The sequence below is a fragment of the Podarcis vaucheri genome, assembly GCF_965113315.1.
Source record: "Podarcis vaucheri genome assembly, chromosome: 14".
In the NCBI taxonomy this organism is placed as follows: domain Eukaryota; kingdom Metazoa; phylum Chordata; class Lepidosauria; order Squamata; family Lacertidae; genus Podarcis; species Podarcis vaucheri.
Window position 1 is genome coordinate 12583895 of NC_138752.1, and position 25574 is coordinate 12609468.

At 43.1% G+C, this 25574-nt stretch overlaps 1 protein-coding gene and 1 long non-coding RNA gene across 9 annotated transcripts in view; one reads left to right on the forward strand and one right to left on the reverse strand.

The window, feature by feature from the left end:
* DMXL2 (Dmx like 2) overlaps positions 1-12265 on the reverse strand; it is a 112124-nt gene extending 99859 nt beyond the window's left edge. For all 7 annotated transcript variants that reach the window (XM_082198189.1, XM_082198186.1, XM_082198184.1 and 4 more), the window contains exon 1: positions 12062-12265. In XM_082198189.1, the coding sequence (XP_082054315.1) occupies positions 12062-12148 (87 nt within the window). In that variant the 5' untranslated portion in view covers positions 12149-12265. The remainder of the gene's footprint in view (positions 1-12061) is intronic.
* Positions 1-14297, forward strand: part of LOC309518551 — a 334884-nt gene extending 320587 nt beyond the window's left edge. Inside the window, exons 1-2 of one of the 2 annotated variants that reach the window (XR_014213483.1) lie at positions 12359-12514; positions 13928-14297. This is a non-coding gene — a long non-coding RNA (uncharacterized lncRNA). Of the gene's footprint in view, positions 1-12358; positions 12515-13927 lie in introns of those variants that run through there. The other variant, XR_014213482.1, reaches the window with a different exon arrangement.
* The last annotated feature ends 11277 nt before the right edge of the window (positions 14298-25574 follow it).

Below are 25574 nucleotides of genomic sequence, written 5' to 3' on the forward strand. Positions count from 1 at the left end.
TGCTGGACTACAACTTCCATAATCCCTGACTACCACTATGCTGGCTGGTGCTGAGTAGAGATGGAGTCCAATAACCTCTGAAGGGCAATGCGTTAGCTACCCTTGATCTAGAGTGACCACCCCTGGGACCTGGTCCATGTTGACTCATGCATTAGAAACCAATGATCGGGCTTTCTTAAAATACAAGACAAATGTTCATTTCCCGGTATCCTGGATGTCTTGAGGACTGCGGTGCAGCAAACCAGGCTTGAACCCCCCCCCTTGCTTAGTCCTCCATGATGACCATAAATTACCTTCAAGCAACCAGGCTTTACATAAGAAGTTAAGATTACAAGCAAATTGCACAAGCATGCGTAGGCACAAAGTCTATTAAAAATGCATGGACTAGTATTTTTTCCTGGAATTATTTGTGAGGCTGCAAAAAATTGTAAGCATTCAGGAACATTGGCTTTTGCTTTTAAAATCATGCTAAAAAGCACTGTACCCTGTTAATATTCAATTACATCTTGGAGTGTTTTGGAAGGGTAGAAAGAAGGAAGCAAGCTTGAGATGGTTCCCAAAACACAGAAATGCTGAGGGGAAGCTGGGCAGAGTTTCCTGCAGCAATAAGGATAGCAGCGCATGAGTTCTGTAGATTTAAAGCCCTGACAAAAGCAAGGAGCATGAAGCAAGCTTAAGTACCACCCACACACAGAGTCTGCTCTGCTTTAGTCACTCTGCTACCTGCAAGAGAAAACTAGATGGGAGTTCGCAAGCTGCCAGAGGAGCTGGAATGACTTGCAGGATTCTCAAAATGTAAGAAAAACTGCACTTCTTTTTGCCAGAGCTTGCATTAAGACGAAGCCTGTTGGCCCGATCCAAGGCAGTGACAAAGATCTAGTAGATTCAGTAGCCAGACCAAGATAAGCACAGGCAGAGAGAAAATCTTTCAATAAATAAAAGGGCTGAGAAGTGTTGCATCTTAAATAGCTCACAGGCATGTAATTTTCCACTTGCCAGAAGCAGGTAAGAACTGCCTTCAGGTAAGCTCCACAGTGACAAATCAGTCTGTGCTCTAGGAGCCAAGCTATGCACGTGAAAAGCACTACTAATGGCTGCATGTCCATCTTGGGAAAAAACTGAAAGTGCCCAGCCAGTGTCTCTTAATTTATTTTTTGTTTATTTCATTTATAAAATTTCTATCCCGCCCTTCCTCTCAAAGGAGCACAGTGTTCTGAGAATCTATAAAGGTAAAGGGACCCCTGACCATTAGTCCAGTCGTGGCCGACTCTGGGGTTGCGGCGCTCATCTGGCTTTATTGGCCGAGGGAGCCGGCGTACAGCTTCCGGGTCATGTGGCCAGCATGACTAAGCCGCTTCTGGAGAACCAGAGCAGCGCACGGAAACGCCGTTTACCTTCGCACCAGAACGGTACCTATTTATCTACTTGCACTTTGATGTGCTTTCGAACTGCTAGGTTGGCAGGAGCAGGGACCGAAGAACGGGAGCTCACCCCATCGTGGGGATTTGAACCGCCAACCTTCTAATCGGCAAGTCCTAGGCTCTATGGTTTAACCCACAGCGCCACCTGCGTCCCTCTGAGAATCTATAGTCTCCTTGTAAATATGCCCATAAGAGTGGCTAGCCTGCATAAATGCTTACCAGTCTGCGAAGGCTCACATAGGAGGGACTGAGAGTTACATCCCTCTTTCAGCAGCCCTCTGAGTATATTATGATGGACATGGAGGCCTCTTCTACCAGCACACTTGTTTTGTATGCTGGGCATGGAGGGGGCTTGCCTCTTCTGCCAGACACTTTGTTTCAATGTAGGGCATAGAGGAGAGACAGAATCATCCCATTCCTTCTCCACCAGCTGATTCACTTGCTGATATGCAGTTTCTGGTCATACTTCTGCTTCGGCTATGGCTAGTAGGTTAGTGCTGAAATATGAGGCAAATTTAACGGTGGCTGGTTTCCAAGCCTGCCTATCTTATTTAAAGACTAATAGCCAACCTTTTGATCAAATGATACTCAATAAAAGGGTTCAAAAATTCAATACGCAGCACTCCGTGCCAATGGAAAGGGAACTCTTCCTAGCTCTCTGGCACTTCTGCCACTGTTATTCCATGTGGTGACTTCAAAATACCCTTGATCTCCCCACTCCATCTCCAAAAGCAAAACAAATATGCTGCCAGGAAAAACTGGGCATTAACTAAGTGACTTATCCAGGGGGTCTCCTCTGTTTGGATCCAGGTTTTTCCAGGTTCACCCTCATGTCAAAAATAAGAAAATACTGCAAGCCATGTCTGCAACCTCCAGCCCATGAAACACCATCCCTGCTTTACCCTTTCCTTTAAATGGGTGGGGGAGAGTGTTTGGAAGGGTTATGGTAGCAGCAATATCATCCCACCATGCAGTGCTTCGAGACTGAGAAAGGTAGACCTTGGGAACTGGGGCTTTCTCAAGAGGTACAGTTGCCCACCCCACTCCCCATGTGAAGTAAGAGAAAAGTGGGGAGGGCCCTCTGTAGGTTCGACAAGGGAAGGAAACTCTGAGGAACTTCTCTGGCTCCAATATCCATCCAGGGTCTTAACAAGCTCATATGTACTTGGAGGTAACCTTTTCAAAACCATGGAGGTTCATTTTTGGGTCCTACTTGGGTGAACATTCATGATGTATCAAGATGGTGCATCACAAATTAATGGTGCTTCTTTTTCCATAGGTGGAATACTTCTCTTGGTGGTGGGTAGCTAAAGGACATTTAGGGGTGTGGGTCATATTAAAGCCTCTCCCAAGGGTCTTTTTTTAACATTCCTGGCCAGGAGTAAGGAGAGAAGCTGCATGTAAATGGAAGCCCTCCTCCAAACTTGGATAAACTGTGCATGCTGGACTCCTCCGCATTAGGGGAACGATCCAGGTACAGGGTGCTTCAATTCCATTGATATCAAATAAATGCAAACACAAACCTAAGTGTTTAAGACCCATTGAGTCCAGCAATGTCACTGTGCTTTTCAACCATCATTTTCACAGCAGCATACAATGCACATTCCTAGCATAAGTTATCAACTAAAACTTCTGAAAGGAATTATTAATTCAGAACTGTGTAGCAAGATTACCTTCCCAAATGTCCAATGTAAGAAGACCATTTCAGTCTGCTTACGAAACGCTATGTAAATCAGAGCTCAATAAGGAAGTGAGTCCCATAGGTCCAGGGCAACTGTGGAAAAGGTTGTGTTATATAGACTCTCCTCCTGGAAGAGAGGGGAGTGGTTGTGGGCGGGAGCCGAGCTCCGCCTCCCACTCACCTGGCTGGTGCCCACGCCCATCGGCAGGCACCCAACCAGGTGCCTCCGAGGGGGCATGTACAGCAGCCTAAATGCTGCGGTGCTAGCCCCTCCTCGGCCTCACTCTTCGTTGTCCCGTTGCGAGTCAGAGTCACCCGCCCTCCACTCCCTTTGAGCTCAGGGTCTTAGTTTCTCTCTTGGCCTTGCTATGGACCTTAGGTTGGTCGCCCTGTTTGTCTAGGGGGCCTGGTAGGAATTTTTCCATTTGGCATTAGGCTTTTTGGTTTTTTCGCCTACCTCGTAGCAATCATCACAACTTTCGTGGTATTGGTGGGTAGGTTAGGCATTGGAATAATGTGTTGTGGTGTGTCGAAGGGCTAGGTGTGGCCATCGCCTATGCCTTCAATTTTTGGGTATTCCATTAAACGAATCTGGCGGTCGTGTATTCTGTCCGATGCCTGCTTGGCGGGAGGCCATGGCACGACCCTCGGTGACATCAGGGGAGAGCCTATAGTTGGATTAGCATCAACAGGCTCCACCTACTGGTGAATAAACCCCCCTTGTTTTAGACTCACCCCTCTCTGAGGGGGTGGAGTCAGCTGACGTAATTCAATGCCTAAGCCAATACCTTTTCACTTGCTGTAATCAATAAAGTTGTGGCCTTTTCTTGCCCATTAACCTTATATCACGTGTCCTTGTGTATTCATTCCACTTTGCGGGGATCGGGTCCTCGAACCACAACTGGTATTCACAGAAGTTGACTCTTGCAAGAGAGCCTCTTATATTACCTCAAATCTAGAAAGGGTTAGTGTCAGTGGAGTTACACCCCAACGCTATAAAGCTGATGTTTTTTAGATACTTGTAACTGAGCATTTGGTGTGACTGGACATTACAAAGCGCGGATGAAGTGGATTTGGGACACTTCCAGTAGAACTTCCACCTGCAACTGTAGCAAAGTGCTAAACCAGTCTGCAGTAGTTAGAAATTTTTAAGAGCATGAAGTTATTTACTAAACTAACTACAGTGGTACCTCAGGTTAAGAACTTAATTTGTTCTGGAGGTCCATTCTTAACCTGAAACTGTTCTTAACCTGAGGTACCACTTTAGCTAATGGGGCCTCCCGCTGCCACCGCACGATTTCTGTTCTCATCCTGAAGCAAAGTTCTTAACCCGAGGTACTATTTCTGGGTTACCGGAGTCTGTAACCTGAAGCGCCTGTAACCTGAAGCATCTGTAACCTGAGGTACCACTGTATACATTGAATTAAGCAAAATCTATAGAATTCTGGAACATGAAAGTATACAAAATAGGGACAACTTAACAGCATGTTCTTTTTTATCCTGCATAACAGAACACTGCATTATTAAATTACACCAGCAACAGCATCATTTATGTTGGTTCATTATTCAAGAACACCCTGACTAACCAATTTCTAATGCAATGCACAATTGCACTTTCCAATTGTCTTTCCTTGCTATTAAATCACTTTCTTCAGACAGTTTTCAGCACTGGAGCTGTCCAAAAAGGAATGTGTTTTTACAGAGGTAGCTGATTGTTGGCACAGGTCTGCCAAAAGTAATGCTAATTTAAAGGATTCATCTTTTGCCTGTCCCTGTCCCAACTTATATTCGGGATATTAATTTAAAAATAGGAATTCCATGATAGAAATATATTAAAAAATATATATATAAATCAAGCTATATTCTCAATTAAATAAACAGCATTAACTGTGTGACATCTAGCAAAAGGGTCTGGTGCATATGTAAAATTCTATACCTCTCAACTACTGTTATGAGACTAGGAATATCCTCTAACTCACCCAATATCCTTCAGTGTTAACCACAGTTTCATTATTTCTACACTAACATTAACTATGTTTGGCCAGGGTTTGAAGCTGGTTTTGCAAAACCATGTTAAAAGTAGCCACAATTTGCATTAATGTCAGAGCAGATGTAATGCCATGCTATCTACAGTATAACACAGAAAAAGGAAGAGGGTGAATTGTTCAAGAGGGAAAAGAGGATGGGCCACACAAGTCTGTAAGACACTTCCGGTTTCTTCACCACAATTACAAGCTTAGAAAACAGTGTGTCTGAACAGCAACACAAAGGCTAATGAAGGCCTGAAATGAGCCAGCTTACTTTCACTGGTTGCAGATATATCATCATATTGTTCCTATATAAAACATATCCAAACCTATTAACATATTAAAAAGCAAATTTATACATTTTTAAGGCCACAGCTGCAAAAAGCCCTCTAAAATTCACAATACAGAAAGAGAAGGCAATGTAACAACAGTAAGTAGCTACATCAACTATTAAAAGTGTTGGACAGTAATTTTTTAAAAAGTTGCTGCAAGCCAAATTTGCCTGCTAGGAGCATTCCATCTTGGAGTGCCTTAAAGCCAAATATATTATAGCACTAGCTATGATACATTGCATTTCACGATCCCATACTCTCCCCCGTTCTGCCCTGCCCACTCTTCCAACCTTCTCCTCAATCTTTATCCACCTGATTAGTTTTTGACTGGCTCATCTTCAGACAATGGTGTTGTGGCTGTTCTGATTTAGCTGTCCTGATATCCTAGCAGGGTATGGGGAGCCTTGGACCTGGAAGCTGAGTACTAAAGGACTCAGGAGACCAGAGTTCTACAGTCTGTGAATGATTTCCAATAAATTAAACTGTCTGCAGTACCTGGACACTTCAGTCTTTGAGTGACACCTTGTTGGCAAAGACTGCGTCAATGGTTTTGGAGCCTTTGGATGAAAGCTACAGAACCACCTGTTGCTTATAGGTGATGAAGTTGAGTTGGCAGGAGACTGAATCATCAGATGTACTTACTGCACAACCACTCCTATATCTTGCTATGTAATGCCAGGCAGGCTTATGTTACCTGCCCATAATAAACGGTGGAAAACCCAGAAGCACAGTTAATGTAAATCCAGTAATTTAATAACCTTATGAGCTTTGTAATCCACACATTGGCAATATTACATATTTTAGTGGTCATTTCCCATGCAAGTGTTTGTTCTGCCAAATTCCACAAGGACAGGGATGGGCCATAGCTCATAGAGTGCAGGTGTTGCATGCAACAGGTCTCAAGTTCAGTCCCTAAGCACTTCCAAGCAGAGTTAAGAAAGACACCCACTTGAAACCCTGCCAGTCAGTGTAGACTATATTGAGCATGATGGTCCAACGGTCTGACTCAGTAAAAGGCAGCTTCCTTTGTCAATCACAAAAGGTAAAGGGTAAAGGGACCCCTGACCATTAGGTCCAGTCTCAGACGACTCTGGGGTTGCAGTGCTCATCTCACTTTATTGGCCGAGGGAGCCGGCGTACAGCTTCCGGGTCATGTGGCCAGCAAGACTAAGCCGCTTCTGGCAAACCAGAGCAGTGCACGGAAACACCGTTTACCTTCCTGCGGGAGCAGTACCTATTTATCTATTTGCACTTTGATGTGCTTTCGAACTGCTAGGTTGGCAGGAGCAGGGACCGAGCGACGGGAGCTCACCCTGTCTCGGGGATTCGAACTGCTGACCTTCTGATCAGCAAGCTCTAGGCTCTGTGGTTTAGACCACAGCGCCACCCGTGTCCCTAAAAGCTCTTTATTTCCAACAGGTTCAGACGTAATAATCCTGGTCTGATAAGCTGTGCTGCATTGACCTCAGAACAAGCTTGCCCAGCTTCAGTGACACTATCTTAATTTCTTAAACCAGTTTCCCAATTCACATGGCACAGGAAACTGTGGTTTAAGAAACTAAGAGACCTCAGCTTAAGGCTTAAGCTGAGTGCGCCAAGGAAGGAGGGAAGCAGAGACACAAGGTGTCATTGCAAGGGCAGACAACTCATTCACAGGTTAATAAAACTTGGTTTATCAGACTGGGATCATTACATGTAAACCAGGACACTGTTTTGCAAATGGCTGGCAGAAACAATATTCTTGCAATAGAACATATCTCAAGAGCCAAATACAGATTCACACAGAGACACTGGAAAAAGTGCAAAAAGCTTTGGTCAAAGTAACTATAGCTTCTTGTTCCTTGGCTAAACGGACAAAACATTAAAGAAAACTGCCCTGAGTAATTCCCAGTATCTGTGAGAAAGAAAATTCCTATGGTTTCACTTAGCATTAGGGTCACTGGCGTTCTAATGAAGAGGTGGGGAACCTCTGGACTTCCAGAGATTATTGGACTACAACTCCCACAATCCTTTACCATAAGCCATGCTGGTTGGGGTTTATGAAAACTGGGAGTTCAACAACATCAGAAGGGTCACTAGTGCCTCACTATGAATCTAAACAGGAACGAAGACAATCGCAGGGATGACTAAACTATTCCCAAAACGCTAATATCTGTCAGGTTGCACAGGACAGAGATGGTGAAAGATAAGGACTCCCAAGTCATGCACAGAGATGGAAGGTGGAAGCTGACTTGTTTTAAAAACAGTAACTGGCACAGCTTGCACCACCAATATGATGTCCAAACAACAGATGAATGATAGGCCTGGGAAGTCTAGCCATCTTAGGATCAGTTGCAGCATGACTGTTTGATGTTTTTAATACCCTCACAAAGCAGAATCATCATTCTGCTCACGCTACTGTTTAACGGAGGAATTAATATCCCTAAACTACCAGAGATCAGCATTCTACAGTGTTCTGCTGAAGGGGATGCTTGCTACCTTTGCAAAAATCCCACCCACTCCATTGCAGAGCCAGCAAGATCGACTGTCCTCAACGGGATAGGAGGAGAAATTCCAGGTCCACAGCACAGAACTTGGGGTTGCCTGCAGCTACCTTTCCTCCACCTCTTTATTTGTGTGGTGGTTCCAGTAGGCACCTAGCAAGCAGAACCCCAGGCTTATTGGGGAAGACATACACAGACAAAGAACTCGACATCAGTAAGCCCATATTGACAAAGGAAATGACCTGCGTGGAAGAATAAAATATGGGGCAAATGTCAAAGCACCTCTCAAGTAGAGATGAAGATTTACTTGTATCACCTTCATCCAACTGCAGCCATGTAGCACTCCAATTCCACGCTTGTTGCTCTGACCTTGCAACTCCTCTCCTAAAATCTCTTCCAGGGCTTTCTGTCCACTCCCTGATCCTGTGCGATCTCCCTCATCTTTAACCACCCCCCTTGCATGGCCTTTCTTATCTATCTTCACTTATTTCCCAACACATCCCTTCCAGTGACCTTTGCCCACACAGCTCTACCTGAAATGATTTTGTCTTGCTGCCCCTTAAGAGTGGAACCACCACCGTTGTGCGATCACCTCTCTTATTTCTTTAAACGTCCCCTCAAAACAGTAACGTATTGAGAACTTTCCCAGGAGTCCCTTTACCTAATTTACCTAATTGTAACTCCAGGTTCTTTGTAAAGCATCATGTATATAGATGGGGCTGCACAGATTGATAATAATAATGAAGCCAGCAAAATTACTTTCAATAGCATCTTGGAGGATAGAGGAGACTGGGGCAGGTAAACCTGGATATTACGAAAAGGTGAGGGTTGGTGCATTTGTTTTTTTCTGGTTTAATAGGGAAGAGAGAGAGGGATTGTGATAAAAGGGGGCAATTCCTTAATTATAAGGATCTCTATTTGCTGCAATCATTCATATGGTGACTGCCAATGTCTTGCCTCCTTTCTAATTGCTTGTAGACACAATATATAATTTAAACACTGAGAGTCTGATAGTCTGATAGTTCAGACCACCAGAAAACTAAGTCTCTGTGGCATGAGATAGCTTACTGCATTCAAGCAATAAAACCACTCAACAAACAATGGCTCTTTTTTAAAAAGATCATTTTTTGGAGAATCACAGCAAAGAAAGACCTTGAGGCATTGTCATTTACAACCTGGGCTGGCGTAGATTACAACACACACATCTAATACAATTATTTTACACTTTCCAATCATGATTTCAGCCCCCGCCCCCCAAGTTCCTTAAGCAGAACATACATATAAGAAAACCAGCAATGCTAAGAATGATCTATGAAATCAATCCATCTCTCCTCTCCTTCAGCCTCACGGTCTCTGGCCTCTGCTGTTAGCAAACTGGCATTAAAACAGTACGTATCCCAAAGATCTGCAGTAAGAGTCCGTTCATTTTTATAACGATCAAAATTTGGAGAAAGCATTCAGACAAAAATGGCTACACAATATGCAGCCCACATATTATTAGATGAATTCCACTGTGATGAAATAAATACTACGGAGTACGGTTTTTATGAATGTCACAGGAAGCAGTGGCTGTGCAGTGTCCTTAGACGTCAGTAGAGCTGCATAGCAGCAGAAAAAATACTCTGGAGTGAATACCTATACTTTATTTTCTTGCCAGAATTGTTATTAAAAGGGCAAAACTGTGTGAAACCATTTCTGAATAGAAAGGTTTTTCAACAGGCCCCCAAAGTGTCTGAGAAATAGATGCTATAATCAGAATAATTTTGACAAAAATTACTTCAGGCTTGTATATGTCACAAAGATTAACATGCCCAGTCTCCTCACCTCCAGACGCTAATTATTATTATTGTTGTTGTTGTTGTTTTTAACTGCTCAAAAACTCCTAAAAAGGAACACTTTTTTGCACAAGCTGTTAGGTGCAAGATCCCTCCCACTTTCATTTATTATTAGCAAAGGAAGTTATATTCCGTTCAGTTGCAAAGCTCATCCACAGCTAGCCCAGGAAACATTTATCACAGGTAAGGTGTCTTCAGCCAGCTACGTGTTGCTTGACTACAGCTCCCATAATCCCTGATCGCCAGCCATGCTGGCTGGGGCTGATGGGAGTTGGAGTCCAGCAACACCTGAAGGGACACAGGTCTTCTATCCCTGATTTAAGCAGGCTTTTGCAACCACATAACTTTTCATTACAAGATGGACCAGGGTATGCGATTTTCTCACTTAAAAGACTTGCATCAAGAAAGTCAGACTATGCACATTGCCTCCACCGTTCTCTCCCAGGGTACTCTGGGGAAAAGAAATGCACCCTAAATCTTTACCACTCACCACCAGTGGGACTAAGGACATTATTACATCATAAACAAACGCAAGGAAGTGAAGAGATTATGCAGCTCAGCCTGGAAGGACAGCCAGGACTGACCAACGACACTATTTATTTCCACAGGCCTTTACTTTAGAAGTTACAGCCCCTGCCTTCCCATGCCTAAAAAGACAGGCATCAACACCACTGGTAGGAAAGGAGAAGATATATTACCAACCAACACCCCCCCCCCATAAGACTGCCAAGTTTTCAAGAAGGCCTGTTAACAGCAGTCATGAAGCAGTTGCATGATTCAGTTGTTGATTTCTGCGGATCAATGCTCATGTAAAGGCAAGGGGGAAGGCCAGAGCGGTTTAGTGACCACTTGGCAATGCTGTCACACACACACCCCAACACACACACACACCCCAACCATCCTATAATTCCCTCACCCTGTTGGGAAGCACCTGCCAGCTCCCTCACCTTGCCACTAAAGCCACAAATATATAATGCTGTTTTAAAAAGGAAGTAAATAGGATACACACTCACAGGTACACTATTTTAGTTAGCAAGGGCAGGTCATAGAATCCTAGAACCGTAGAGGCGGAAGGGACCGCATGGGTCATCTAGCCCAACCCCCTGCAATACAGAAACCTTCCGCCCATATTTGGGGCTCGAACCTATAACACTGAAATTAAGAGTCTCATACTCTACCAGCTGGGCAATGCATGCCTCCCTGATCCGATACACACCTTAGATAAATATATAGATACATCCATTATTATGGAATATAAATAGAGATTCGGTACTTCAGACACGTCAGAGCCGTGGTTCCCAACATGGGGCACGTGCCCCACAGGAGGGCAATTTGATTTTTAAGGGGGGGGGCAATTCCAGAATGGGTTATTAACAGGGAATGGTCTTTTAGGCTTCCTCCACGTGAATGGGAGTGCACTTTTTGAATAATAAGAATTATATGTCACGCAGAGGGGGGCATCAAGATTTTAGAGATGCTTAGGTGGGGCATGGCCAAAAAAAGGTTGGGAACCACTGCGTCAGAGGAATATCCGTGTTGGGTTGCATCCAACTAAGTCAGAGTGGATATGTTAGGTGTGCATTAATTTCAGTTGGCCTACTTTGGGTTGGACTAGCACCGAATACCACCCACAGGTATATTATACATTACAGTACAGTACAGTATAAAGATTCAAAACCTTTTGGGTCAAGGTCCAGCCAAATTTTGTGGACAAATATGCAGACAGCGTAACAACATAACACTACATTATAGTATATTTCAGTATATTATAGTATACAGATTCAAAACCTTTTGGGACAAGGTCCAGCTGAATTTTGTGGACAAGTACGCAGACAGCATAACATGACATAACATTATACTATAGTATATTTCAGTATATTATAATATAAAGATTCAAAACCTTTTGGGACAAGGTCCAGCCGAATTCTGTGGACCACAGACACCATAACAACATGACATGACATTATATTGTAGTATATTATAGTATAAAGATTCAAAACCTTTTGGGATAAGGTCCAGCCGAATTTTGCATCGCATATACAAACACACACACACACACACACACACACACACACCAGGGCACGGAAACCAGACCAAAAATAGCCTTTTTTGGGGGGGGGGAGAATAGAAATTTTCAGTGCCCCACCCAGACCCCGAAGGCAGAAAGCCTCGCCAGGACGACGAGGGTGCCTTCTTCTGCATCTCCTTTGGGTGCCACCCTCTCTCTCCTCGCCTTCCCTCCCTTGACCCTCCGCCCGCCTCAGGACGGATCCGTCCCTCACCGTGAACGGGGTGTCCTCGACGCTGCCCACCGAGTAGCAGTTGTCTCCCGGGTTGACGGCGCCGGTGAGCACCTGGTGCAGATGCATCGCTGCTGCTGCTGCTTCGGCCTCCGGCGGCCGCCCGCCCAACCGGCAGGGATTCCCTCTCCCCTCCGCGAGGGCGAGCGCGGGGATGCGCAGAGAGACCCGGATGGCTTCCGCTCCCCCCCCCTCCTCCTCCTCCCTTCCCGCGCTGAGGAAAAAAAAAGAAGAAGGGGGAAGCTTCGCTCTCGCAACCAGGGCGCGCGCGGGCGGCGGGCGGGCGGGCGCGCGCTCAGCGGCAGCCGCGGCGGCGGCGGTAGGCGGGCAGGTCAAAGAGAGTGATGGGACGGAAGCGGCCTGCGCATGCGCGGGAGGGGGGGAAAAGATGCCGGCTGAGGGACCACCTCCGTCTGAGGGAGGGGCTCCGGACAGGTGAGTCTGGCGGGGGGGGAGGGGGAGGGGGGACCCGCCAGGTAGGGAGACACGCTGCGGAAAAGGGGAAAGGGGAGCCGGGAGGGTGAGATTTACAGCAGCAGCAACAGCGGGGATGGCCGCCTCTTCGGCAAGCGGGAGTTTGTTCCCTGAGGGCGCGGTCACACACTCGGCGTTTAAAGCGCGACGGTGCCGCTTTAAAAGAGCCGCGGCTCTTCTTCTCAAAGGGTTCTGGGAGTTGTAGTTCGTTGAGGATGCTGGGAGTTGATAAGGAGACACACGCACACACCACATTTTCTTTTTTAAAAATGTATTATTATTATTATTATTATTATTATTATTATCAGTGGTTTTTTTCTTGGGGGGACGCATACCCCTAAACATTTTAATATATAAAAAAATTTTTTAAAGTCCAGTAGGACCTTAGAGACCAACGATGTTTGTTCTTGGTACAGTGGACGCTCGGGTTGCGAACGTGATCAGTGCGGGATGCACGTTCGCAACCCGCAGCATTCACAACCTGCGTCTGTGCATGCGCGGGTTGCGATTCAGCGCTTCTGCGCGTGCGTGACCGCCAAAATCCGGAAGTAACCCATTCCAGTACTTTTCGATTTTGGCGGTCCGCAACCCAAAAAAACACAAGCTGAAGTGACTGTAACCCGATGTATGTATAAGCTTTCGTGTGCATGCACACAAAAGCTTATACCAAGAACTTAGTTGGTCTCTAAGGTGCTACTGGACAATTTTTTAATTTTCTATATATATTTCGACTGTGGCAGACCAACACGGCTACCCACCTGAATCTAGAACCCTAAACATTTTGTGAATCTTTGTACTTTTGTCTATTTACTGTATTTATTTTTCCAGATTTGAACTATACAATGGTGATTTTCTTGAGTCAAAATGAGAGTACCCCTAAACATTTTTAAAGAAAAAAAGCACTGATGATGATTATTATTTTATTTAGACAAAGTAATGATAAATAAGAATAAGAATGTGCACCCCACCACCAAGACCATTCCATTGGAACCGTCCAACCTCCCAAAGTTTCAACACTTCTTGCGATGGTTTGATCCCTTTCCGTTTTAACAATACAAATTCTACAATCACCTTCCGTATCTCCTCAAAATCATTTCTCCTGCGTATTCCCTGTATTACCTTAATGGCACACGTTAATTTATCATTAATAGCTATAGGGTGTTCAGTTGAGTTGGGTAACTCCTTTAACAGCCAAGTCAGTTATGTAATAGCCGTAATCAACTTTTCAAAAAAAAAGCGTATACTGTTGGGGGAATGGATGAACAAGTGGAAACAAATAACAAATGTTGGGCACGGATGAAAACTTATATAGTAATCATCAGGTGTGGTGCCATATAACAACAACAACATAAAAATCTCCATTTAATATTACAGATTCAAGAAAAGGGAGAAGACACATAAGGAAAGAAAAATAACTCAAGAGACTTTAAACATCCTTTTAGACACAAACGGCGGAGATCGATCATGTTCTTGGATGTTGACAAAGGTCACAAAATCAAACCAAACAAATACAAACTTATTTCCATTTATTGTTTACAGCTACGTAAATTTTGCTATATTTTTGTAATTTTGTCAATCCTTTGTTGTTGTAAGTTGCCTTGAGTGTGGTTTAACTAAGGAATGGTGACATACAAGTAAATGTTGATGGTGTGGTGTGTTGCTGGCTCCCAGAGGGCACATTAGATTTGTAGACTACTTGAACACTTTTGCTTTTGTGATTAAATTAAAAGCAATTTGAAGCCTGTATGTTTTCTTTCTTTCAAGCTCTGGAACAATCAAGCCCCAAGGATAGTAAACATTTATGGAATTGGTTTCTGGATGGCAGTAGCTGGCTTAAGGATAAAACAAAGGTTGGGTTTGTTTACAAAGGACTTTAAAATGTTAGCTTTTAAAGGTGAAGACTAGTGACCTCCAGACTTTGAGAACGATGAATCAAGTTTAAAATTACATGGTCAAGTCAGTGTCAAGGGGAGAATTGCCTAGGTGAGAAATAACTTTGCAATCCAGTACTGTATATGCAATTTATCATAGCTTCAAAGTACGGTTTTTGGATTTTGATTTGAGTTCTCAAAAACTTTTTTTTAAAAAAAATAAGCAGCTAAAGTTCCTGTAGTCTAGGAATATTTTTCCTTTTTTTTTATATAGAATTTTTATTGGTTTTACAAAGTTTTTAAATAACAAACAAACACTTAAAAAGACATACACGTATAGTTTCATAACATATTTTCATAAGCCTTTTTTCTTGGACTTCCCCTTCCCCCCCTTTCTGCATCCCAATGTCCATAATTTTTAGCAACTCCCAATTGTTACTTCCAACCTCTGTCATCTTAGTCTTCTCTATATTCTGGCCTTATATCACTGTATCCCTTTGTCTCTGAAAACCACAACACTTTAACATTCATTAAGTTTATAATAGTCCTTAAGGTAGCTTTTAAATTTTCTCCATTCTTCTTCCACCGTCTCCTTTCGTTGGTCACGGATTCTGCCTGTCATCTCAGCCAATGTCATATAGTCCATCACTTTCATCTGCCATTCTTCCAGAGTGGGTAGATCTTGTGTCTTCCAATACTTCGCGATGAGTATTCTTGCTGCTGTTGTAGCATACATAAAAAAAGTTCTATCCCCTTTTGACACCAATTGGCCGACAATGCCCAAGAGAAAGGCCTCTGGCTTTTTAGGAAAAGTACATTTAAGTGCCTTTTTCATTTCATTATAGATCATTTCCCAGAAAGCCTTAATCTTCGGGCACGTCCACCAGAGGTGATAGAAGGTACCTTCAGTCTCTCTACATTTCCAACATTTATTATCGGGCAAATGGTAAATTTTTGCCAGCTTGACTGGAGTCATGTACCACCTGTAAACCATTTTCATAGTATTTTCCTTTAAGGCATTACATGCCGTGAATTTAATACCAGTGTTCCATAACCATTCCCAGTCAGCTGACATGATATTGTGCCCAACATCCTGTGCCCACTTGATCATAACCGATTTGACTGTTTCGTCCTGTGTACTCCATTTCAGCAACAAGTTATACATTCTAGATAAAATCTTAGTATTGGGTTCTAATAACTCAGTTTCTAGTTTTGATTTTTCCACCTGGAAGCCAATTTTCCTATCCTGTTTAAAAAACTCCATTATTTGACGGTATTGAAACCAATTTTGTACTTTATGTTTCAATTTCTCATGGCTTTGTAGTTTAAGCTTATCTCCATCCTGTTCCAAAATTTCCCAATACTTCGGCCATCCGACCTCCATATTGAGTTTCTTCACTGCTTTAGCCTCCACTGGTGACACCCATCTAGGGGTTTTGTTTTCCAACAGATCTTTATATCTTATCCAAACATTATATAGTGCTTTTCTAACAATATGATTTTTAAAGGCACTATTAACTTTGTCATACCATAAATATGCATGCCAACCAAAAGCATTGTTAAAACCCTCCAGATCCAAAATGTCCGTATTCTCGAGGAGCATCCATTCTTTCAGCCAGCAAAAAGCTGCTGCCTCATAGTACAATTTTAAGTCCGGCAGGGCAAAACCCCCTCTTTCTTTTGCATCTGTCAATATTTTAAATTTAATTCTGGGCTTTTTGCCCTGCCAGACAAATTTCGAAATATCTTTCTGCCACCTCTTGAAACATTCCATCTTGTCAAGAATCTGCAAGGTCTGAAACAAAAATAGCATTCTAGGCAATACATTCATTTTAATCACCGCAATTCGGCCTAACATTGACAATTTCAAATTTGACCATATTTCTAGATCTTTTTTGATTTCTGACCAACATTTTTCATAATTGTCCTTATACAAATTCACATTTTTAGATGTCAAATAAGCCCCTAGGTATTTCACCTTCTTAACCACTGTCAGCCCTGTCTCTTCTTGGAATTTCTCCTTTTCCATGTCTGTTAAGTTTTTTCCTAAAACTTTGGTTTTTTGTTTATTCAACTTAAATCCAGCTACCTGGCCAAACTGTTGTATTATTTCTAAAACCTTTTTCGTACTAGTGATTGGCTCTTGTAAAGTCAGTACTAAGTCATCTGCAAACGCTCTTAACTTGTAATGTTTAGCTCCGACCTGCACTCCTTTAACCTGCTGGTCATTCCTTATCATATTCAGCAACACCTCCAGAACTGAAATAAAAAGTAATGGGGAAATTGGGCACCCCTGTCGTGTTCCTTTTTCTATCTTAAGTTCCTCAGTTACTACGTTGTTTACAATCAATTTAGCCTTTTGTTCAGAATATACTGCAGCCATACCATTCTCAAAACCTTGGCCTACCCCCATCCCATGAAGGTTCTTCATCATAAAGCTCCAAGAAATATTGTCAAAGGCTTTCTCCGCGTCCACAAAAATCAATACTGCTTTAGTGTTTATATTCACCTCTAGCTTTTCCAAAATGTCTATTACATTCCTTACATTGTCTGCCAGGTGTCTTTTAGGGAGAAAGCCTGCTTGGTTCTTATGAATCCTTTCCATCAACACTCTTTTAAGTCTTTTTGCCAAAATATCTGCAAAAATTTTATAATCCACATTAAGTAGTGATATTGGGCGGTAGTTCTTCAGTTGAGTCTTTTCAGTCTCTGTCTTTGGTATGAGTGAAATATATGCTTCTTTCCACGATTCAGGTGCCTTCTTTCCCTCAAGGATCTCATTACAAACTTCTTTTAATGGTTGAATCAACCATTCCTTCAACGATTTGTAATATCTAGAAGTCAGTCCATCTGGTCCTGGAGATTTGCCCAGTTGCATGTTCTGAATGGCGGCCTCTATCTCTTGTTCTGTTATTCTCTGGTTCAGATCCATCTTACTTTGATGAGAGATTTTTTGTAATCCATATTTATCAAGGAATTTGTCTATATCTTCTTCATTTTGCGGACCTTGAATATATAGCTTTTTAAAATAACTCAGAAAACAGTTTCTAATTTCATTAGGTTTGGATATATTCTTTCCATCCACTTCTAGGCTTGTAACCGTATTCAATTTCTGCCTTTTCTTCAATTGCCATGCCAGAAGTTTGCCACATTTATTTGCTGATTCAAATGTCTTTTGTTTCATTTGTTTTATCTTCCATTCAATCTCTTGGTTCATCAATTCCATATATTGTGTTTGATATAACTTAATCTCTCTTAGAATCTCCTGGGACTTTGGTTTTGTTCTTAATTTTTTCTCTCCTTCCTTTATCTTTTCCAAAATCTTTTCTTTTTTCTCATTTTGTTTTTTTCTCTTTATTGAATTTTGTTGAATCAAGAAGCCTCTCATCACTGCTTTGCTTGCGTCCCAGATCACTCTCTTTTCCACGTCGGTCCTCAAATTTATTTCAAAGTAGTCTTTTAGGGTTTTTTGGGCCTTCATAAGGATCTCCTTATCTCAAAAGAGGGTGTCATTCATTCTCCATCTGAATTGACCAGTTGTTGTAAGTTTCATCTCCATCCTCACGGCATTATGGTCGGAGCAAGTTTTTGAGCAGATTTCCACCTTCTTAACCTTTGGAGCCATACCACTAGTAATCCAAATTTGATCGATTCTGGTCCAGGTCATCATTGCTTGAGAGAAAAAGGTTCCCTCTCTCTCCAGAGGGTTCCTTGTTCTCCATATATCTATCAAATCCATGTTTTCCGTCATTTCGAAAAAAGTCTTAGGAAGTCTCCCTTCCTTGCTAACTGTTAGTCTTTGTGCCTTGTCCATGTTAGTGGAGACCACACCATTCATGTCTCCCATGATTATCATATTGTAATCCAGATAGTCCATCAGAGTTTCATGAAGTCTCTTAAAGAAGTCAGATTTGCCTTCATTTGGTGCATAGATTCCCACAACTAAAATTTTTTCTCCTTGTACTTGTATCTCCACTGCCAGATATCTCCCTTGTTCATCTTTAAATATCATTTTTGGGGCCCATTTCTCTTTCACATATATTACAACTCCTCTTTTCTTAACTTTATCTGATGCAATAAATTCTTGTCCTAGTCTTTTATTTATAAGTAGTCTCCTATGGGCTCTAGTTATGTGAGTTTCTTGTAGACATATCAAGTCCAGTTGTTCTCTGTTCAAAATATGAAACACTTGTCTTCTCTTCAGAGGCCCATTAAGTCCATTACAATTCCAACTAAGGAATTGCAGAGCCATCTTATTATTTTTCTGAAGCTCCTCCAACAGCTCCAAGTTGTTGCTCTTCTTCTGATGGTGGTGGTTTTTGTCCAAACGAGAGATTCAGAATGTCTAGTACTCTCCTCTGTTCTGCAAGTACGTCCACTGTCCCCTTCTGCAGGTCCTCCTGATTTCTTGCCAAAAATTTGTCCTTGTCTTGAATAGTCTTTATCTTCACCTTCTTTCCCCTGTAGTCAAATGACAGTCCTTGTGGAAATTCCCACCTAAAACGGATGGAGTTTTTCTTCAGCAGAAGAGCCAAATCCTTGTAGAAGTTTCTTAAATCCAGAATATATTTTGGAATATCTTTGAAGATCTGTATAGCTGAATTTCCAATTTGCAAGGCCTTTTCAAAGTGTAGTCCTAATATTTTGTCTCTTTCGTCCTTGGGTCTAAATGTAATCAGGCAATCTCTCGGGGTCTTTCTGTCCTGCTTTTTGCCCAGTCTGAAAGCTGTTGTAATTTTGAATTCGTCTTCTTCAAGATCCCAGCAGTCAACAAACTCCCGTGTCAGATATTCCGCGAGATTGTCTCTTTCATTCTCTGGAATCAATCTTAATTTCAAGTTTCTCTCTTTTCTCTGTAACTCCCACAAGGCCAAAGTTGCGTCGTGTTCATAAACCTTCTTAGCGATCGGCTCTAATTTCTCTTGTGTCCCTTCAGCAGTAGCTTTGGCATCTTCAGCAATTTTACGCGTGGTAGCATTTTCCTCCACCAATTTATTTATTGATTCTGTATTCTGGTTTAGTCTTACTGATATTTCTGTTAATTTTTGTGTATTTTCTGAAGTCTGTTTTGTCAGAGACTCCAAAGATTTATTTTAAGCAGGGCTTCTGTCACGGCATCCATAGAGACAGCCGTCCCTTTTTCTTGTCCTGTTGTTCCTGCAGATCCAGTAATTACGCCTGAAATTGAGCCTCTTTTCTTTGTCTGTTGCTGCAGCTGTTGTTGTTGTTGTTGCTTGGTCTTGGCTCTTGTAACTATCTCTTCTTGTGAGCCACTCATGTCAAGGTCGTTTCCCACGGGAGCTATTCCCCGTTGGAAAATTCCACTGTCCCAAGCTGTGCCAAGTTTTACTTTACCCTCTAGGGGGAGCAAATCAAAATGGCCAAAAATAAAATGTCCAAGTACAAAGACAAAGGAGAATATCCAAAGATGTAAAAAGAAAAGTTTTTTAACACAGTTAAAGCAAGTATAACTGGAGGCTTGTAGCTACAAATTGCCACAGTTTCCTAATATATACTGTTTCATCTTGTGATGTACTGTAGCCAGGCACTGTATAAACTTTGTATCGCAGTATCACTTTTACAGGAGGAAGTCAGTTCAGTGTCCTATTGTCCTAAAAGGCAGACCGTTTCATACTTTTGTTAACTGAGACAGCAGAGGATTTTTACTGTAAATAGATCGTGCAGTTACTAAAGTCTCTTTCACCTCCCCTCTGCCCTGCTAGCTAGAGGGGAGATCTAAGGTCTGAGTGTCCGGTTTAGTTATATAGAAGCAAGTTTCAACGGATGCAGATTTAGAGTTCCGTTGCTTTCACTTTCATGCAGTCGGGGGGAGGGAGACTTCCTTGATTTAACTTCCCCACTTTTAGTCCGATTTTCAGAATTTAAAGGGTCCCAATTGTTTTCAGTTCCTACTCACGGGAATTCAGTCCAAATTTTCTTTCAGGAAGGAATCGGCGCTCTCCGCTTATGGCGACGCGGCTTCACTCCGCAGGCTGGGTGACGACTCTCAGCACCGCGCTCACTCCCGATGCCGCTCCGTAGCCTTTAAAAAGGCTCTTTCGCAGTACCGGGGGGCGCAAAGGTGCCCACCGAATCTCCTTGTTCTCAGGCTTCAGCGCCTGAGATTTTAGGGGTCCCCCGCTCGCCGTAGCGGGTAAGACCCGAACTTGCGGAGCAGTCCTTCTCCGGAGCTCGGAGGTAGGACCGCCATTAAGCGCTGGCACCGACCGGAAGTCCCGTCTAGGAATATTTTTCCAGCATGTCATCAGGAAAGGGATATTTTGGGAACAGTAATGTTTATTTTCCTAATACTTTGTTAATGAGTTTCTTCCTCTGAAGTCTATGGGAATTTCATCATATGCTGCCTGCCGCAAAATCAGACATCATGAGTGGTGGGATTATGAACCTTTAATAAATGAAGTAAATGAAAGGAAAGAAAGGAAAGAAATGAAAGGAAGACGGTCCAGCGCTGAGGGCCTTCTGGCAGTTCCCTCCCTGCGAGAAGTGAGGTTACAGGCAACCAGGCAGAGGCATAGCTGTCAACTTTTCCCTTTTCTTGCAAGGAATCCTATTCAAAAAGGAAAATGTTGACAGCTATGGGCAGAGGGCCTTCTTGGTAGCGGCGCCCACCCTGTGGAACGCCCTCCCACTAGATGACAAGGGAAATGAACAACTATCTGATTTTTAGAAGACATCTGAAGGCAGCCCTGTTTAGGGATGTTTTTAAAGTTTAATGTTTCATTGTGTTTTTAATATCCTGTTGGAAACCGCCCAGAGTGGCTGGGGAGACCCGGCCAGATGGGCGGGGTATAAGTAATTATTGATTGATTGATTTGATTGATAAGCCTTTGTCAGCAAAAGTTAGGAATGATTACAGCCAGCTCAGAAAACAAAGCACCATAATGCTGCTCCTGTAAATACAGTGACACATGTGGACAGATATACATTTGCATACATTTACAGTATGTTTAAATACTGTATTAAATACAGAATGTGGTTAACCTTCACTACAGACCTGGGAGAGGGCATTCTCTGTGGCAGCTGCTAAGTTGTGGAATTCCTTCTCTACAAAGGTGTGTTTTGCTTCTTCATTAAAAAGCTCTCAGGGAATTCTGAAAACAGACCTCTTTACTCCACCCTTTGACCTCCAAGACATATGTTTTCAGCGCCTATCTGATTTCTGTGGCCACAATCTCTTTTAACTGTTTTCAATTATGAAGTGGAAATTGTTGTAACCCTGCAACCTGCTGGTGAAGGTTGTGCAATATTAATAATATCATGGAGTAAAGAAATGCCCAAGGTGATTGAAAAGAAAGCAATAAAATAAATACATCATCCAACAAGACACAGGAGAAAAAACAGGAACTCATGCTGCCCACTGAAATGCGCTAAATTAAAGCAGACCAATATTAAAGCACTTAAATTATTTTTTTCCTTTTCTTTTTTTAAAGTTGGCTATCCTGCCTGGGTTAGGGGACGCAGGTGGTGCTGTGGGTTAAACCACAGAGCCTAGGAGTTGCCGATCAGAAGGTTGGCGGTTCGAATCCCTGTGACGGGGTGAGCCCCCGTTGCTCAGTCCCTGTTCTTGCCAACCTAGCAGTTCAAAAGCACGTCAAAGTGCAAGTAGATAATTAGGTACTGCTCCGGTGGGAAGGTAAACAGCGTTTCCGTGCACTGCTCTGGTTCGCCAGAAGCGGCTTAGTCATGCTGGCCACATGACCCGGAAGCGGTACACCGGCTCCCTCGGCCAATAAAGTGAATCATAGAATCATAGAGTTGGAAGAGACCACAAGGGCCATCGAGTCCAACCCCCTGCCAAGCAGGAAACACCATCAGAGCACTCCTGACATATGGTTGTCAAGCCTCTGCTTAAAGACCTCCAAAGTAGAAGACTCCACCACACTCCTTGGCAGCAAATTCCACTGTCGAACAGCTCTTACTGTCAGGAAGTTCTTCCTAATGTTTAGGTGGAATCTTCTTTCTTGTAGTTTGGATCCATTGCTCCGTGTCCGCTTCTCTGGAGCAGCAGAAAACAACCTTTCTCCCTCCTCTATGTGACAGTGAGATGAGCGCCGCAACCCCAGAGTCGGTCACGACTAGATCTAATGGTCAGGGGTCCCTTTACCTTTACCTTATCCTGCCTGTAGCCAATGGAGTGGGCTGGTGAGCATCCCACACAAAGCATATGGCTCTATAGCTCCACAGATAATGTGCTCTACTGGTCCAAGCCTTGAAGCTAATGAGTAGAGAACTCATCTGAAGATCAAAGAACACAAGAAGAGCCTGTTGCATCAGGCCAATGTCTCTTTTAGCCCAGCATCCTGTTCCCTCTCTCAGTGGCCAACCAGATGCCTGTGGTAAGCCTGTAAGAAGGACCCGAGCATAACATTGCTCTCCCTTTCTGGCAAGTTCCAGCAACTGGTATTCAGACATTTTACTGCCAACAGTGCAGGCAACAGATAGCCAGCCATGATGGCTAGTGGCCATTGAGAGCCTTATCCTCAGTCAGTTTTTGTCTAATCCTCTTAAAGCCATCAAAGAGAGGGGGAGGGACAAAGAGAGAGCTGAGGAGCTAGTACCTGGAACAGATCTTTCCAAAAAGCAAAATTCTATGGGCAGTTCAGCGCATAGGTTTGTCGCAGAATGTGTGTAGTGGTAAAGCAATGACTCACATTTGTGAATCACCAGGGACCCATCACTTCCATTCATCTGTTGCTAGCTCAGAAAGACAATACTTTTGAATGGAAATAGCTCACAGCCTTTAGATACGAGTCTCTGTGTGATTTCTGGTGGTGATTCATGGTGCCGTTCTTGGATCATAGATTCTTAAGAGTTGGAAGGCACCCCGGGGGTTGTCTAGTCCAACCGTCTGCAATGCAGGAATCTCAGCTAGATCTTGCATGACATACGGCTGTCCAACCTCTGCTTAAAAGCCTCCAAAGAAGGAGAGCCCACCACCTCTCATGGGTTGGATACTGAAAGTGGACTATGGGGGGAGGGGGGTCACCACAGCCTTAGATAATGCCCTGGAGCAGATGTGTTGTTGTTGTTTAGTCGTTTAGTCCTGTCTGATTCTTCGTGACCCCATGGACCAGAGCACGCCAGGCACTCCTGTCTTCCACTGCCTCCCACAGTTTGGTCAAACTCACGCTGGTAGCTTCGAGAACACTGTCCAACCATCTCGTCCTCTGTCGTCCCCTTCTCCTTGTGCCCTCTATCTTTCCCAACATCAGGGTCTTTTCCAGGGAGTCTTCTCTTCTCATGAGGTGGCCAAAGTATTGGAGCCTCAGCTTCACGATCTGCCCTTCCAGTAGAGCAGATGTAGGGAACTTTATCCCTTCTGCAAAAGTGGGCAGAACAACTAATGTTGATTTTGCCTTTCTATGGAAGGCTTGTTTCTATATGCAGTCACCCCTCCCTTTCTATTATCCATCCAGGCAAGCAAGGAGCATCACTGGAGTTCAAAGACACATGCTAAGCAAGGCAAAACCACCCAAGGAGAGGGCAAACCAGGGTTGGTGAGGCGGGGGTGGGATCCCAAGGACCTGTCATCCATTGAGTCTGAGGTTTTCCCAGCCTGGCCCTAGAAGTTGGAACCAATCAATATGTTCCAAGCAGAGCAAAATGATTTGCAAACCTCTCACCTAAACATTGTTTTCTACTTAGTTAGCAAAAAATGCTCTTAGTAATGAATTGTGGTGGTTGTTTTCTCCCTCTTCCACTTTTTGGCTCACAAGCTTTCCATTAGCAAGGGCACCCAATAGATTTAGTCACCGTCTCCTGCCCGCGTGGGCACAGTAAGGATGTTGGGGCGGAGCCCAGTCTTCTGTTACTAAATGATGCTCAAGCTTGCCAGGAATTCTCGTTTCTGTGGCAGTCATAAGATAATTGCTGCAACTTCCACTCTTGGCAAAGTCTTTGAGATGAAAGACTCCCTGGGATACCTGTTCTTTTGGTCCACCACTTTGAGCTGACCTTGGTAACCGATGCAAAAACTGGGGGCACCTTCTTCGTATGGGCAAATCTGTCGATTTCTGTTTCTCTTAGTTTCTCATTTTTTACCAGTCTGAAATTCAGTTCTCCACATTTCCACCTGAGCTTGAGGTTTGTTTCTAGAGTTCTCATGAAAATGCACCAGGATTTTAGTGTGAATGTTCTATAAAATGGACATTTTGTATGTGGTTTTGCTGAATTTACACATTTTTGCAAAGGGTATTTCCCCTAATATTTCTGCTTCGTCTGACATAATGCATTTCTGCACATCATTTTCACAACATATGCATTTCTATGCATACTTTACCCTAACTTAGAGCATGCATTCTTGTACCCTCTGCTGGATTGCATTGCAAGATTTTGATGAATGCAACTTTCCATGGGTGGTTATGTTTCAGGCTTGTGTATTATTTCAAGAAGTGCAAATTAGATAGGCTTGTCTTTAAATGCAAACTGGATCAAATTTCTCTCCCATCCCTGTTCATTAAACAAACATATGAGGCCACAAAGCAACTCACAAGGTCAGCCCTACCACAAATTTCTCTTAATATGCTTGCATCTGTATGCAATTTTGTCTAATACGTTTTTGCAATGCAAAGCAGCTTTTCCACAATGTACAGTAATGCATCGTTTTAATGGGTTTTTTTTTGTCTAAGGTATGCATTTTATAGACGTTCTGCTCAAGTTCATGCACTTTGTACACATCACTCACATACCCTCTGTTAAGTTGTGGGTGAACATATCAGACGACACAGCGATTCTTCAAACAGCTCTTGTTTATTCACAGGCCAGAACAGAACTGAACTGAAGGGTTCAGCCAGCCTGCTTATATAGAGCTCCACTAGAACGCAACAGTAACCATTTGCTGTAACTATCCAATCACTGAACATCACTTTCGATCCCTTATTTGCATATGTGGACCTGAACTATCTACAGTATCCCCCTGCTGGCCCAGGGTGAGAACTTCAGTACATAACACCCTCCAACATTTCTCTAATGAAAATAGGGATGTCCTATTCAATAATAATAAATTGTGGTGGTGGTGGTAGTGGTTTTATTTATACCCCACCTGTCTGACTGGGTTGCATCAGTCACTGGGTGGCTTCTAACATATATAAAAACACAATAAAACATTAAACATTTTTTTAAAAAAACTT